The sequence below is a fragment of the Petaurus breviceps genome, unplaced genomic scaffold, assembly GCF_028583685.1.
Source record: "Petaurus breviceps papuanus isolate PSGF00001 unplaced genomic scaffold, PetGlider_PUasm1.0 189, whole genome shotgun sequence".
Lineage (NCBI taxonomy): Eukaryota > Metazoa > Chordata > Mammalia > Diprotodontia > Petauridae > Petaurus > Petaurus breviceps.
Window position 1 is genome coordinate 13,859,371 of NW_027185809.1, and position 14,350 is coordinate 13,873,720.

A 14,350-nucleotide genomic window follows, 5' to 3' on the forward strand; every position below is an offset into this window, starting at 1 on the left:
ATGGTTTTTTAAGCTCTCCTAATTACTTAACTCATCAAAACTATTGATCTGAAACCAACTAAACTGAATGGATAATGGAATCATAATTTTCTTGGGGATTTTTAAAATAAGAGTGGATACTTGATTGGGATAACTGAGTTGTATTCCTTCCTTCTTATCCTGCCCTCTGCCATCTCTATGTCTTTGTCTATGCCATTTTCCATGCCTGCAATATTACCCCCCCTCCCCCCCCAACACTCCCTGGTCTTCATTTGTTGAAGACTCTTCCTTCTTTTATGATTAAACACAAAAATGCCGCTTCATGAAGCCTTCCCTGGTGCCATTGTACTCCCTGTATGCCAAAGGTGAACATAATCTTTATCTCCTCAAATTTCTCAAGGCATTTTGCCAGGATTTCTCATTTGCCCTTGTGTTTTTGTGTGCATGTCTTTCCCTCCCTTAGACTGAAAGTTCCCTGAGAACGCTTTTACATCAAAGCTATATTTGTATACCACAGTAGAGTGTCTTGGACATAGCAGGTTAATAAATAAATGTTTCCTGCCCTTGATAGATTTATAATTGGAAAGAAAGGTCATATGCCTGCAAAGTAAACTAGCATAGTTAGGTGCCAAATGAGTGGTACAAATAACAGATGTGAGAAGAGTTGAGAGGAGTGAAAGTTGCCTAGAGCTAGCTCTGGGGTGGTCAAACAGCTTGAACTGACCATGTGTTAGACGACAGTACACATGGCTGGAAAAAAAGGGGCACTAGGAAGAGACAGGAAGGAAAAACAGAGAAAATGAGAAAAAGAAGTGAGGAGGGGGGAATGGGGAAGATTCCCTTTGAAGAATATGGGTGCTTGAGCAGTAATAATCAAAAGTTATCTTCAGTTTATCAGTAAATGGAATCTGGTTGGGTGAGTCTTCTATTTAAGGATGAATGAGAGGCAGCTGTCCCTGAGTAGTACCATTTTCATTATTAGGGGGTGGGGTGGGGACAGTAAGACATAAAACTTGTCAAAAATAATTATTTTCCAATATCATGAAATAATTTTCACTGGAAAATGTTGGCTGCCACCAATAGAATGTAAGTTCTTTGAGAACAGGGAGTATTTTGTTTTTGACTGTGCATCCTCAAGGCTTAGCAAGATGCCCTGCACTTTGCAAATGACTAATAAATATTTGAATTGAATAGATTCTTCTGTATGGTTTAGCTTGGATCTCACTTATGATCACAAATGGATGGGGCTAGGAGAAATATAGTGGAAAGAAAATAAAATGAAGCTGGTTTCACCAATAGCAGCATTAAAAAAAAAAAGCAAAAGCATTGTATTCAGCTAATTTCAAAATTGAATATTCACCTTCTAAACAATCATACACTGTAGCACTTGTAGCAAAGAAAAATGTAATATAGGAACATGGCAAAGAAGTCTGTGAAATGCTGAAACAGCATACCTGGCAGCTGCTAAAACAAAACTTCAAAGGTTTGGCCTCTTTGAAACCCCATCCAGCAGGACCCACCCACTCCCCTGGCTTGCCACAGCTTCCCTAGGAGCTGGTACACTTAACCACTTCCGCATGTTTGGCTCTATTCCTCAATGCTATAGCAGCAGCATATGCAATGACAGAGCAGCCAAGCAGGTGGGTGGGTGGAAAACCGTGGTTGAGAAGTAGGCACCTCACACCCAATGTCTAGTCTCAGGCGTCTCAGAAAACAAAAATGATAACACTGGGATCCACTTCAAAAAAATCCTTTTCACCCTAAAAACCCAAACAAGATCGACTAGAGATCAGCCATCAGGAACCTTTAGGCTTTCTGATTCCCAAAGCATTATAATCCCAACACCACAAATTGGTTCAAGAACAGCATCTGTAGCAAATTTCTGGGCCTGAACCAAGGGGACAAAAGATTGGCAGAAGATCCTCACATGGCACATGAGAAAAAGCCTCTTGCGTCATTTATTACTCTTTTCTAATCCCACTTAGACGACAACAGTTCAGATTCTTGTCAGCTCATGCTGGACTACAGTAGCTCCCCAATGAGTGTCTCTGCTTGGCCCTGCTCCAAAGTAGCCCGCATATCATGATTCTTTTTAATCTTTCCATCATGTCACTCGACTGCTCCAAAGCCTTCAATTGCTCCCCAATATTTATTGGATAATATACTTTCTGAACTCCCAGGAACCCCTGACGCCCTTTCACTGTGTGACAGACATAATTTGCTCTTTATTGCTTTTATATTCAGTATCCCCCTTGCTTGGAATGTTCTCCCCCACTTCACTTCATTAATCTGAATCTTACAGACCCTTCAAGGCATAACACAAATCATGTCTTTCGGAATATTCCTTTAACCTCTCCAACTCAAAACTCTCTTCTTCCCCTGAACTCCTACAGGACTTATAATTTTTCCTGCTCATTTGGTACTTATCAAAGACATGTTGAAAAATAACTATACAAGACAAAAAGAAGTATCCATTGTCTATCCACTCAGAATCACAGAGTGAGAGGAAATATCAGAGGGCATCTAGATCAAGCCATACTCCTGAACACAAATTTCCTCTACAATATGCATGACAAATACTTGTATAAGGCCTGACTTGATTTTCAGTGATAAAGAACATACTGAGTCCTGGGGCAGTCCATTTCATCACAGTATTAATTGTTAGGACTCCCCTCCCCCTTTTCCCTTTTTCTTTTATCAAGCTAAAATCTGTTTTGTCTTGTTTGTTTTGGGAGGGGGATAAGGGGGACAATTTCTGCCCTGGCTCCTAGGTCTGTCCTTGGTGGAAGAGATGGATAAATCCAATCTCTCTTCCATATGACAGCCCTTCAACTACTTTACATCTTCTTTCTTCCAGGCTAAATCTCTCTAGTTGCTTTTCCATCTTTCTTCTACCTCACGGTCAAGAGTCCCTTCATCCTTCTGGCTGCTTTGCTCTAAATGGGCTTCCTTCCATAAATACCCTTTCTAAAACGTGGTACCAAAAAAATAAATGAACACTCAGGATGTGATCAGCAGAACTTTCAGGTCCCTTACTATGAACACGAAGTGATTCAATGTAGCTCCAAAGCAAAGACCATCTTTTTTTTTTTTTTTTTAACCGGGAAGACTGTTTATTCACACTGAGTTTTATTTTCTTGGTCTGGACTAGTGGTCTCAGAGGTGTGGAGGACCTCTGGTTTGTAAACTCCCACCAATGATGCAGATCAGCAAATCATCTGTAATTTAAAGGTTGAGCCAGTCACACTGAGCATGGAGAGGTTAAATGTTTTATCCATAATTTGCATAAAGATGTCTCCATCTTCTCCTTCCCCTTTCCTACATCTCCAATTAAACTGCGAGCTCCTGAAGAACAGGGTCTGCCTTTTTCCGTTCTTTCTCTCTCTAGTCCTGAATGTGGTGCCTGTTGTGTCCGACGCTTCATGACTGTGGGCCTCTGTCCGTGGGGCTTTCTAAACAAAGATACTGGAGTGTTTGCCATTTCCTTCTCCAGTGGCAAACAGGTTAAGTGGTTTACCAACAATTAGGAGGTTTCTGAGGCTGAATTTGAACTCAGGTCTTTCTGACTCCAAGCCCAGTGCTCTATCCCTTGTGCCACCTAGCACATAGTAGATAACTTAATAAATGTTTATTGACTGACTGACATAGACAGTATGTGACAGAAGTAAGATCTGCCTCTCACATTGAGCTTTCAGTTCAGTAAAATCCTAATTTTTTTTTTCACAGAAACTGTTATCTAGTCATACAGTATGTTTAACTCCTGAGTAGAGGTTTTCCAAGTGTGGTTTGAGGATGTTCAGGGGTTCCCATGATTCAAACTATTTTCATAATAATACTAAGATGTTTTCATTTATAATAAATAAATATTAATATATTACCAATGTAACTTCCTTGAAGGAGGCCCTCAGTAATTTTTTTTTTGCCTTTTTGGAGGGGGGAAGGCAGGGCAATTGGGTTAAGTGACTTGCCCAAGGTCACGCAGCTCTAGCGTGACAAGTGTCTGAGGCCAAATCATGTCCTCCTGACTCCAGGGCTGGTGCTCTATTCACTGCACCACCTAGCTGCCCCTCTCAGTAATTTTTTAAGAGACTAAAGGCATCCCGAGACCAAAAAGGTTAGCTGTCATCTTATATACAGTATTGCTGTTAACTCCTAATTGGTTTCTTGACCTCCATTTTCTTCCCTCTCCAAACCAAGACTTGTCAAATTGGGTATTCCTAAAGCATAGGTCTGATCACCTAACTCCTTTGCTCAAAAAGTTTTGTATCTCTTTAATGACTAGATTAACATAGTCCTGAGCTTGTATTTAAAGACATTCATATACTATCTCCAATGTATCTTTCCAGGATAATTTCACATTATTCTCCCTCATGCATTCTCTGTTCCAACCAAACTGGCTTAGTTGCTGCCTCCTGTATACAACATTCCACCCCCGTTGTGCTTTGTGCCTCCCATCCCTTAGACCCAGAATGCTTTTCTTCCTCTATTCCACCTCTTGGAATTCCTAGTTCCCTTCAAGGCTCAGGAAAACCACCACTTCCTACAAGAGACCGTACCTAATTCTACCAGCTATTAGTGCTCCACTCTGAATACGTGTTACATTTACTTAGCTGTTTATATGTTGTTTCCCCCCAGCAGAATGCAAAGTCCTTCAGGGGAGGGACTGTGTCATTTTTGCCTTTGTATCCCTAGATACTAGCACAGTACCCAACATATAATAGTATTTTATTACTAAAAGCTTGTTAAATTTAATTGAAGCCAATTTTATCTTATTAGATTTTTTACTCTAGTCTATTGAAATCTTTCAGGGTCTTCATTGTCATTCAAAATGTGCTATATTCCTCTCAAGTTGCATTTTATCTGCCATTTGATAAGCATGAGATCTATACCTTCAAACAAGTCATCGGTCAAAAATCGCTAGAGTTAAAGTACCAGGGACAATTCCCCTGGGGCATTCTAAGTTGCTCTCAATCCATTAATAAATAGTCTGCTTTTTAAAAATAGATATTTATTTTTCATTCTAAATTCATCAGCCATGAACATTCAGATACAAACACAAATTGAAAATACATAAGACTGAAAATTCCATCATTTAAAATTTGTCAAATCAGCACATACATCAACTTTAACAAAGTAACAAAAAAATCTATTTGCTTATGTGTACTATTCTGATCTCTTTTATGTGAATTTAGATTCTGTTGCTAGGACTATTTTTACATAATTGTAATCAGTATATGTGTAATTATTCTGATTCTGCTTTCTTCACTCTGCATTACTTTATAAAGTCTTTTCATATCTCTCTATATACTTAAATGACTACCCTTTGGGTCTAGATGATTCAACAATTCCTGAATCCACTTATCTCAGGCCCCATCTCTCCATCTTCTTCATAAGGATAGCATGAGATGCTTTGCTGAAAACCATGCATACATCTATAGCAGTCCCCAGTCTACCTACCAATTTAGTAGCCTAATCAAAAAAGTAAATGAGATTTCTCTGGCATGACCTTTTCTTCTTGATGACATACTGGCTCTCAGTGATCACCTTTTCCCTTTCTAACTGCTCACACACTACTTTAGTAATACATTCTAGCCTTTGCCAGGAATCAACTAAAAGATTCTATCTGCATCCCTTTCTTGAAACTTGGAACAACATTTACTTTTCTCCAATCCTGTAGCAAATTTCCCATTCTCCATGATTTTTTCAAAGATCACTATTAGCAGCTCAGCAATCACATCCACTAATTCTTTCAAGGTCTTAGGATGTAGTTCGTCTGGGCCTGATGACTTGAACTTATTCAGGGTAGCTAGGTGCTTTCTTATCTCCTTAATAATCTTCGGTTTCCACTCCCTGTTAGCCATTTTTTTCTCTATCCTTCCCAGTTCGAAGATCATTCTCCTTGATAGAGAAAACAGAAGCAAAATAAGAAATGAGTGGTTCTGCCTTCTCTATCACTTTGTCCCATTCATTCTGAATAGCAGTCCTATCCCTTCTTTTATCGTCCTCTTGCCCCTAAAATGTATTTTCAAAATGCATTCTTAAAAGCCCCTTTGTTGTCCTTAGCATTTATCACAAGCCTTAGCTCATTATGAGCTTTAGTGCTCCAGATGCTATTATTCTTACTATACTCTCTTTTGGACATTCTTTTGTATCCATCTTCACTTACCTGCTCTTCCATCATTTACATATTTTTTTGAAATTGAGCTTGATCAGTGAGTTCCCTATACATCTACATTTGTCTCCTTAGACAGCTTTCTATTTTCTTCCTCATCAGAATTTTTTGTGTCTGTGTCTTCATAATTTCATTCTTGAGAATTTACCATCCACCTTAGACCAACATCCCTTACAGAATGTTATACCTAACTATTCTTTCTCTGAATTCTTTGAAATCTATTCTTCCAAAACCTAGATGGTGTGTCAGACTATAACCTAGCTTTCCACTTCCTCTCAAAGTTCCAATTATTTCTACTTCAGCAATATCTTTTCCTTATTGTAATAAGAACTGCATATAGAATAACAATTTCTCTCATCTCTTCTTCACTTTTTTGAAGTGTGAAATTATTAAACCTAGTCAATAACTGAACATAAGCTCTGCTTTTGGCACTCAGAAAGAAAACTCCTGAAGATATCTGAATAGCTCAGTGTTCCATCAGCGTTATGTCAATCCTTTATATCAAGTTTAAGATGTTTCGGCAATTCTTTGTCTATTTCCTCCTTCTGGTCAGGTGATCTAGACTGAGTGTTCTCCAACAGCAATTACTTTAGCTCACCTTCTGTTAATCATTAACCAATTGCTTTCCACAATACTTTCCTTTTCTAGTTTGTCGATTTCCTAAAATCAATCAATCAATCTTCACTCCACTTCTTCTATTTTTCCTTTTGAATAAGTGATATCATTGCCAAACTACATTGCAGTTATAAGTTCCATTCTACCATGTTCTAGTGACACCTAGGTGGTCAAATTTACCTATTTGTGTCAAGAAATCTAGTTTACCTTATTTATCATCTATATTTGGCATACTAGAGGTAATGGACTTTTATATTTGGATATTATGTCATGGGAATAATTAGCCCTCTCTACTAATATTTTTCATTCTATGTTATTATATCTGCTACTCTCTAGCTTGACAGATATTATGTGGGCAATCTCCTTCCCTCTATATTTTCAGTTTAAAGTATTCTTAAGCAGATTTGTAAGACTTAGTTTATCTTTCGTGACCATCATTAAGCATAGTCTATTCCTGATCAAAAGCCTATCACTCTATTATTTTAAGCCATGGTCCGGAAATCTAAATAATAATTAGCATTTACATAGCACTTTAAGGTTTGCAAAGTACTTTATTTATGTGAACTCATTTGATCATTTTCTCAGTCATCATCTTTTCAATCAAATATTATTCACCTCCAAAACCTCTTCCTCCCCTTAAGCCCCTATGTTTAAACAGAAGAGGTGATGAAAACATCTCTCTGAATGACCTCATTCTGGGTTGCAATTTTAGATCTCCATTCTTTATAGCACAAGAAACTGCCTCCTCCTTAGAAAGACCAGCTTAGCCCTATGGTAGGTATTTTACCAGCTCTCTCCTCATATTTATTCCATAATTCCAAATCTTCATCCTTTCTTCTTCCCTTTCCTTCTCTATTCTCTATATTCTTCTATTCTCTTCATATACTTTCAATTTCTTTATTTTTTTCCTTTGAAGCATTTTCATATTATCAAGGAATACATCATTCTTCCATGATAACCGGAAGAGAAGCATTCCTTCAGCACTTTCATCTTTTCCACTAGCAGGGAGGCCTATCTCCAAGTTACATATACATAGGTATTCTTTGTCACTGGTAAAACACATAGTATATTCTTTTCCCTTTCATAGGGAAGTTCTTAGGTCTCTGGCATTTTTATTGGTAGATCTACAGCCAGATCATATAGCTTTGTGCTTTATTTGTATTATCTGGAATTCTTAAACAGAGTTTTAGGCCTCCCACTTTTTTTCTGGTGCTTTCCCTACCTTTTGTCCCACTACCTTGTTTGGTTATCTTTGACCTGTAATTAGCATATTCAGATTGGTTAATATGTACAAAAGAGTTAGCACAGCTGCATAAAGAAGAGGTCATGTCTGATTAACTTCATTTCATTTTTTGATAGGTTCTATACCAGCAGACTGAGGAGATGCTATAGAGATAGTCTGCCAGTTTTTGAGTACAGTATGTGACAGATTCACATGGCTTAAAAATCCAAGTCCCTTGGACAAGACAGAGAAATGTGGGGTGTATGATTAGGTATATTCAGAACCGGACATAAGGCTCAGTGTCACAGTGGAAGGCAGTCTCTAATGGAGTGTTCTGCCCTGTTTTCGTCAGTGACTTCGGTAATGACACACACAGCACGGTTATCACATGTGCAGATAGATGACTGTGGGTTGTGGTCCTTTGTGCTCAAAGAGGGCCACAGTGACATCACTGTGTTGGAGTTGACAGTGTGCCTGACTGTGGCAAGGACAGGAATAGGTAATACACTAGATAAAAGAATCCAAGTTCAAAAACAGACTGACAAACTTTAGCAACGGGCTGAATCTAATATTTAATAGGGACAAATGTGAAGTCTTAGGCTCAACAAATCAACTTCACAAGTACAAAATGAGGGAGATAGTGACTAGAAAGCAGTTTGTCTGAAAATAAGCTAAGAGTTTTAAGTGTGCTATGAGTTCCAATATAAATAAAAAAAAGGATCTGCTGCCAAAAAAAACTATTGCAATAGTAGATTGCATTGAGAATCATAGTATTCAGGCCTAGGGATGTATGTGACAGTTCTGTTGAACTCAGCCCTGGTCAGATCACCAATGTAGTACTGTATTCAGTTCTGAATACCACATTTTAAGAAGAACCATGATAAGCTAGAGGGCCTTCAACAGAAGAATACCAGGACAGTAAAGGGGCTTAAGGTCTTGCCATGAAGACTGGTTGAAGGAACTGGAGCTGTTTAGCCCGAAGAAAAGAAGACTTAAGACTTAGGGGGGACACAATAACAGTTCTCAAGTATTTGGAGGTCTGTCATAGGAAAGAGGAATTGTTTTCCTTGGCCCTGTAGGGCAGAACTAGGAGCAATGGTTAGATGTAGTCAAGAGGCATATTTAATCTTAATGTAAAGAAAATTTCCTAATAATTAGGGTTCTCTCTAAGTAAAATAGGCTAGTTCAAGAGGTTCCTCTTCAAGAGAGGTATGCACACAAAAGTTAGATGACCTCTTGTTTGGTATAACAGAGGGGAGATCACAACAGACACAGTATAGACTCAGTGGCCTTTGAGGTCCCTTTCCCTTCGGAGATTCTGTGATTCCTGCCAAAGTTCTAATGCAAAAATAATTTGCCCCCGGCTATTGTCTGCGCAAGATCTTAAGGAGAAATGCAACTTCCAGGTACTTCTTAGTCCTGCTTTCATTTCTTTCAATTGTCTTAATGATCAGATTTCAAATGCTTAGGGCCCCTACTGCTACAGGGATGGTGTCTCATAATTTGTGTCTGGCATAACACGGCATATAACAGGGACAGGAATTAGATCTTAGATCTCATTGGTAGAGGGAACTCCCTGGATAAGGAAACTCTCTCTTACCAAAGTGGGTTATAACCTTTTCAGCAACTGACAAATCTTAGAGAACAGCCTAGAGCACTGAGAGATTTAAGTGGCTTAGAGGCACACAGTCATTATGTGTCAGGGGTGGGACTTGAACTCAGATTTTCCTGAGTTTGGAAGGTGACATATGCCATGTTGCCTCTCAGTACAATTATTTGATAATTAAATGAATCTCTAATTTTCTCTCTACGCAAATCTTGCATAGATATGGTATCTTGCCCATCTAAACTCTCACATCTATTTTTTTATCTTTAACATTCATGTGCTACAAATTAAAACACTGCCTTGTGATATTTTGTATATCATTCTATTGCCCTGGAAAACATGGTACTCTACTTTTTTGCAGCCTTATCTAGTAGCACTCCCTTCCCCATATACCACCATCTTAACCAACCTGGACTTCTCTTTTTTCCCTGTGCATGCAATAACTTTTCTGTTTCTCTACTTTTGTTCATGATTCCCACTATGTCTATAATTCCCTCCTTCCTTTTCTTCACCTGATGAATTTTTATCAATTCTTCAAAGCCTAACCTAAATATGAATGCCTTCCCAGATCTGTATTCCAGAACTCCAAGGGGTCTCTGATCTCATCATTGCGGGTACTTCCATGCAGATCACAACTCATCCATGCCTGCCAATCCTGTTCAGTTCTTGCCCACATTCACCAAAAAGTTCATCACAGAGGATCAATCCAATGTATTGCAAGTCTTTCTGATGTCCTTCTAAAACTGTGGGGATAACAGTCTTCTTTCACTCTAACAATGTGACCGGATCAAATTTTTTAATGGTTAAGTTTCTGATGCCATTTTTTTACTCTGTTTCTCCTGCATAATTCCTTGTTTGCAATGTAGTCTGCTCATGTTGCCCTCTGTGTGCCTTCTTTCTTGTCCTTTTGGCAATGCTCAAGAATCATAGTCAAGCATCAATAGAATAATATAGGTATTAAAAATATGGAGCTTTGATTCAGGAAGAAGTTAGGATCAGATGGGTTAACATACATAAAGAGTTTTACAACTCTTGAAGCACTATGCAAATGCTAAATGTTGTTATTATTACTATTAGAGGAAAAGTAGTTTCCCAAAGGCAACAGAGCCTGCTCAACGTCTCTTGTTAAATTCTGAACACAATTAATTGTTCATTTGCACTGCCTGCTCCAGATACATAAGCAGTTGGATAACTTCTATAAGTTGTCTATCCAACTGCATATTATGGTTGAGACAATTCTTCATCTACCAGGTATTTTTCCACTACAGTTAGTTAAGCTGAACTCTATTGGGTGATTATTTAGAAGTCTCTTCAGTGTTTTAGAGATTTATGCAATCTGTACACTATCATCTAACATGTGGAAGACCTCACTAATGTAAAGGAAATCTTTCTTCCACTTAAACTCTGTGCTACAACCTGTCTGTGACAGTTTTAAACACCACTGTTGACCATAAATCTCCCTGGTCTATGCTTTGCTTAATATTAATGTGGGCAGAAAAATGGCGGTCTTATTTCTTTCAAAGAATTTTGTGTAATTTTAACATTTGCATGAGAACTAACTTGATGTAGGAGAGATGTTAAGGCAGTATTTTGTTCTACTTAAACAGATGCTTTTTTATTAGTTAACAGTAAGTTAAATGAGATCTTGCAGAATTCTCTATACCTTTTAGTTGACTGTGTGACAGTAAAAATGTAGTTCTACTGGGAAATATCACTTGTGAAAGACAGTAGAGATTATTCTCATAGTTTTTTTTTTTTTATGTGGGCAGGAAAATAGGCATATGGTTTGGTATTTATTAATGCTCTATTTTGTCTTAGAAATACTAAGGTCTAACATTTTCTTCTTATTCTTTGGCAGATTCAGATATCTCTAGGATTGGATCTTTAAAGCCCTCAAATAGAGTCACTTTCAGGATGGACCTCCTCTGGATACATGGAGTGGCACAGTCTAGCTACTTTTTCCACTTTTTTCTTCCATGACATTTCTATTTCCTTTATGAGCAAATCTTAGACTGAGCCCCAATGTGGTAGAGCTATGCTGTCTTTGATAGTGAAGAGAGGTTAAATAATCTTTGCAGGTCTTCATCTTTCATCTATTTATCGTCCAGTTTTATTCTTAAATGTATTTATTAGTTGTTATTTCATATTGCATATGGAAATGTATCCAATTAACCTTATGAGATTACAGATTCTATGAAGATGAAAAACCAGTCTCTTCTCAACTTTGTATCTCTTTCAAGACCCACTATAGTGCCTCTGTATACTTCAATACTTTAAAGAAACTGGTATTTCATTGGTTGGATTAATTTTCTAATGCAGATGGTGGCTCACTATTGTGCAAATTTGCCTATACCTTTCCATAAATCCATCACCAAGGATTTACGCTTTCTCTAGTTGCTTAAATATTTTGTGGATGTGAATTTAATATCTGGACTTTCTATTATCTCTTGCTTTCATTACATGAAGAGCCTGAATTCCTTTCCAATCAGAAGCCTTTTGTGCCAATTCTTAAGTGCAAGTCATCATATAATGCTGTGTACTTAAACACAATATGCATATCTTTTCATTCTCCTTTTGGAAACATTTTAAATCATCTAAGATTATGGTGTTCCATGATTTGTAGAATAAGAATCACCAGGAGAAAGAAAACTGGTCTTAAAAAGGTGAACTTTTATTATAGTATAGTATAGTATAGTATAGTATAATATAGTATAGTATAGTATAGTATAGTATAGTATAGTATAATATATATTATAGTATTTTATTCTAGTAAGAAATGTGGTCATCACTGAACAAACTACATAATTTAGTGAACATGATCTAGGCCTGTTCTTTTCTATTCAATTATGTACCTAGCTCATTATTTAACTAGAGTGCCAGTCTATAATCTCTGTATTGATGGCCAAATTCAGTGGGCTAGTCGTTCAAATGTCCGTCATAATGAAGGCACTATGTACTTCCACATCTCATTTTTCTTTTGCAAAGATCGATCTATTTTCAATGACTAGGGGACTCAGTGAAGCACTACACTGAGGAGTTCTTGGGGCTCGATTAAATTAGAACATTGATACCAGCAAATAGGAGCATGAGGACTTACATTCTCCATGACAATGCCAGACATCTTCAGTGAGATATATTTCTCCCCACTTGATGCCTCATTTAATCCTGATCTTTAAACAAAGTTATTTCCAAGTTTGCATCTGTTGAGGAATATTGCATATCTATATCTATCTATCTATATCCATCTATCTATATATGACAATGACTTGGTATCTAAACAGGATCTCTTCTCTGACAGTGACATACATGTTTGGAGCGCTTTTGAAACTTCATTTTGAACAAATCAAACACTGGACTGTAATTAACAAACAATAAATATGAATAATTCTTATATTCTGTAAATTTCTTATGCAATTCTGTGACTGTATATTTGAGTCAGAAAACTTGAGTTTGCATCCCAGCTCTGCTGCCTACTACTGTCTGGGTAACTTTGGTAAAGTCAGTTGACTTTTCTGGGCCTCAGTTTGCTCATCTGTAAAATGAGTATGGGGGCGGCTAGGTGGCGCAGTGAATAAAGCACTGGCACTGGAGTCAGAAGGACCTGAGTTCAAATCCAAGCTCAGACACTTAACACAAAAAACTAGCCATGTGACCTTGGGCAAGTCACTTAACCCCAATTACCCTACCTTCTACCCTCCAAAAAAAAAATTAGAATTGAGTAAGTGGAAGCTAATGACTCCATCAGACAACAAGAAACAATAAAACAAAGTCAAAAGGATGAAAAAAATAGAAGGAAATGTGATATATCTTATCAGAAAAACAACCAATCTGGAAAATAGATAAAGGAGAGATAATTTAAGAATTACTGGGATTACCAGAAAGCCATTATCAAAGAAAGAGCTTAAACATATTTCAAGAAATTATCAAAGAAAATTGTCCCGATAGTTGAGATCTAAAGGGTAAAATGGAAATCAAAAGTATCTACTGATCACCTCATGAAAGAGACCCTCAAATGAAAACTCCCAGGAATATTATAGCCAAGTTCCTGAGCTCCCAGGTCAAAGAGAAAATACTTCAAGAAACAATTCAAGTATTATGGAGCCACAGTCAGGATCACACATTATTTAGCAGCTTCCACATAAAAGGAGGGGAAAGCATGGAATATGATATTCTGGAAGGGCAAAGCAGCTAGGAAGCCCACCAAGAATAACCTACCTAGCAAAACTCAGTATAATCCTCCAAGAGAAAAAAAAATGAATATTTAATGGAATAAAGGATTGTTAAGTATTCCTGATGAAAAGATCAGAGATAAATAAAAAATCAGACATTTAAAGGCAAGACTCAAGTATAAAAAGGTAAACATAAAAGAGTAATCATCAGGGTCTAAATAAGTTAAACTGTTTATATTCCTGTATGGGAAGATGATACATATAACTCCTAAGAACTTTACCATTATTAGGACATAGACAGAGGGCATGGATGTGAGTTGATTATGTTGGAATGATTTCCAAAATAATGAAGGGGTAAGAAATAAGGATACACTGAGAGAAAGAGGGAGAGGTAGAATGGTAAAAATTTTCTCACATAAAAGATGTAAACAAGAATGAGTTTTTACAGTGGAGGAGAAAATGGGGTCGTGGTGTCAGGCAATGCTTGAACTTCATCTTTATTGGAATTGGTTCAAAGAGGGAAGAATAAACACACACACACTCTCTCTCTCTCTCTCTCTCTCTCTCTCTCTCTCTCTCTCTCTCTC

The 14,350-nt window shown here is 37.5% G+C and overlaps 2 protein-coding genes across 17 annotated transcripts in view; both read right to left on the reverse strand.

The window, feature by feature from the left end:
• Nucleotides 1-14,350, reverse strand: part of IFT43 (intraflagellar transport 43) — a 345,957-nt gene that overhangs the window by 329,944 nt on the left and 1,663 nt on the right. The gene's annotated exons all lie outside the window — the stretch shown is intronic.
• TTLL5 (tubulin tyrosine ligase like 5) overlaps nt 1-14,350 on the reverse strand; it is a 414,008-nt gene that overhangs the window by 146,601 nt on the left and 253,057 nt on the right. Inside the window, exon 31 of one of the 16 annotated variants that reach the window (XM_069091922.1) lies at nt 4,887-5,877. The exons of the other annotated variants lie outside the window; for them this stretch is intronic. Coding sequence (XP_068948023.1) covers nt 5,589-5,877 — 289 coding nt within the window. The 3' untranslated portion in view covers nt 4,887-5,588. Of the gene's footprint in view, nt 1-4,886; nt 5,878-14,350 lie in introns of those variants that run through there. 16 annotated transcript variants of the gene reach the window in all.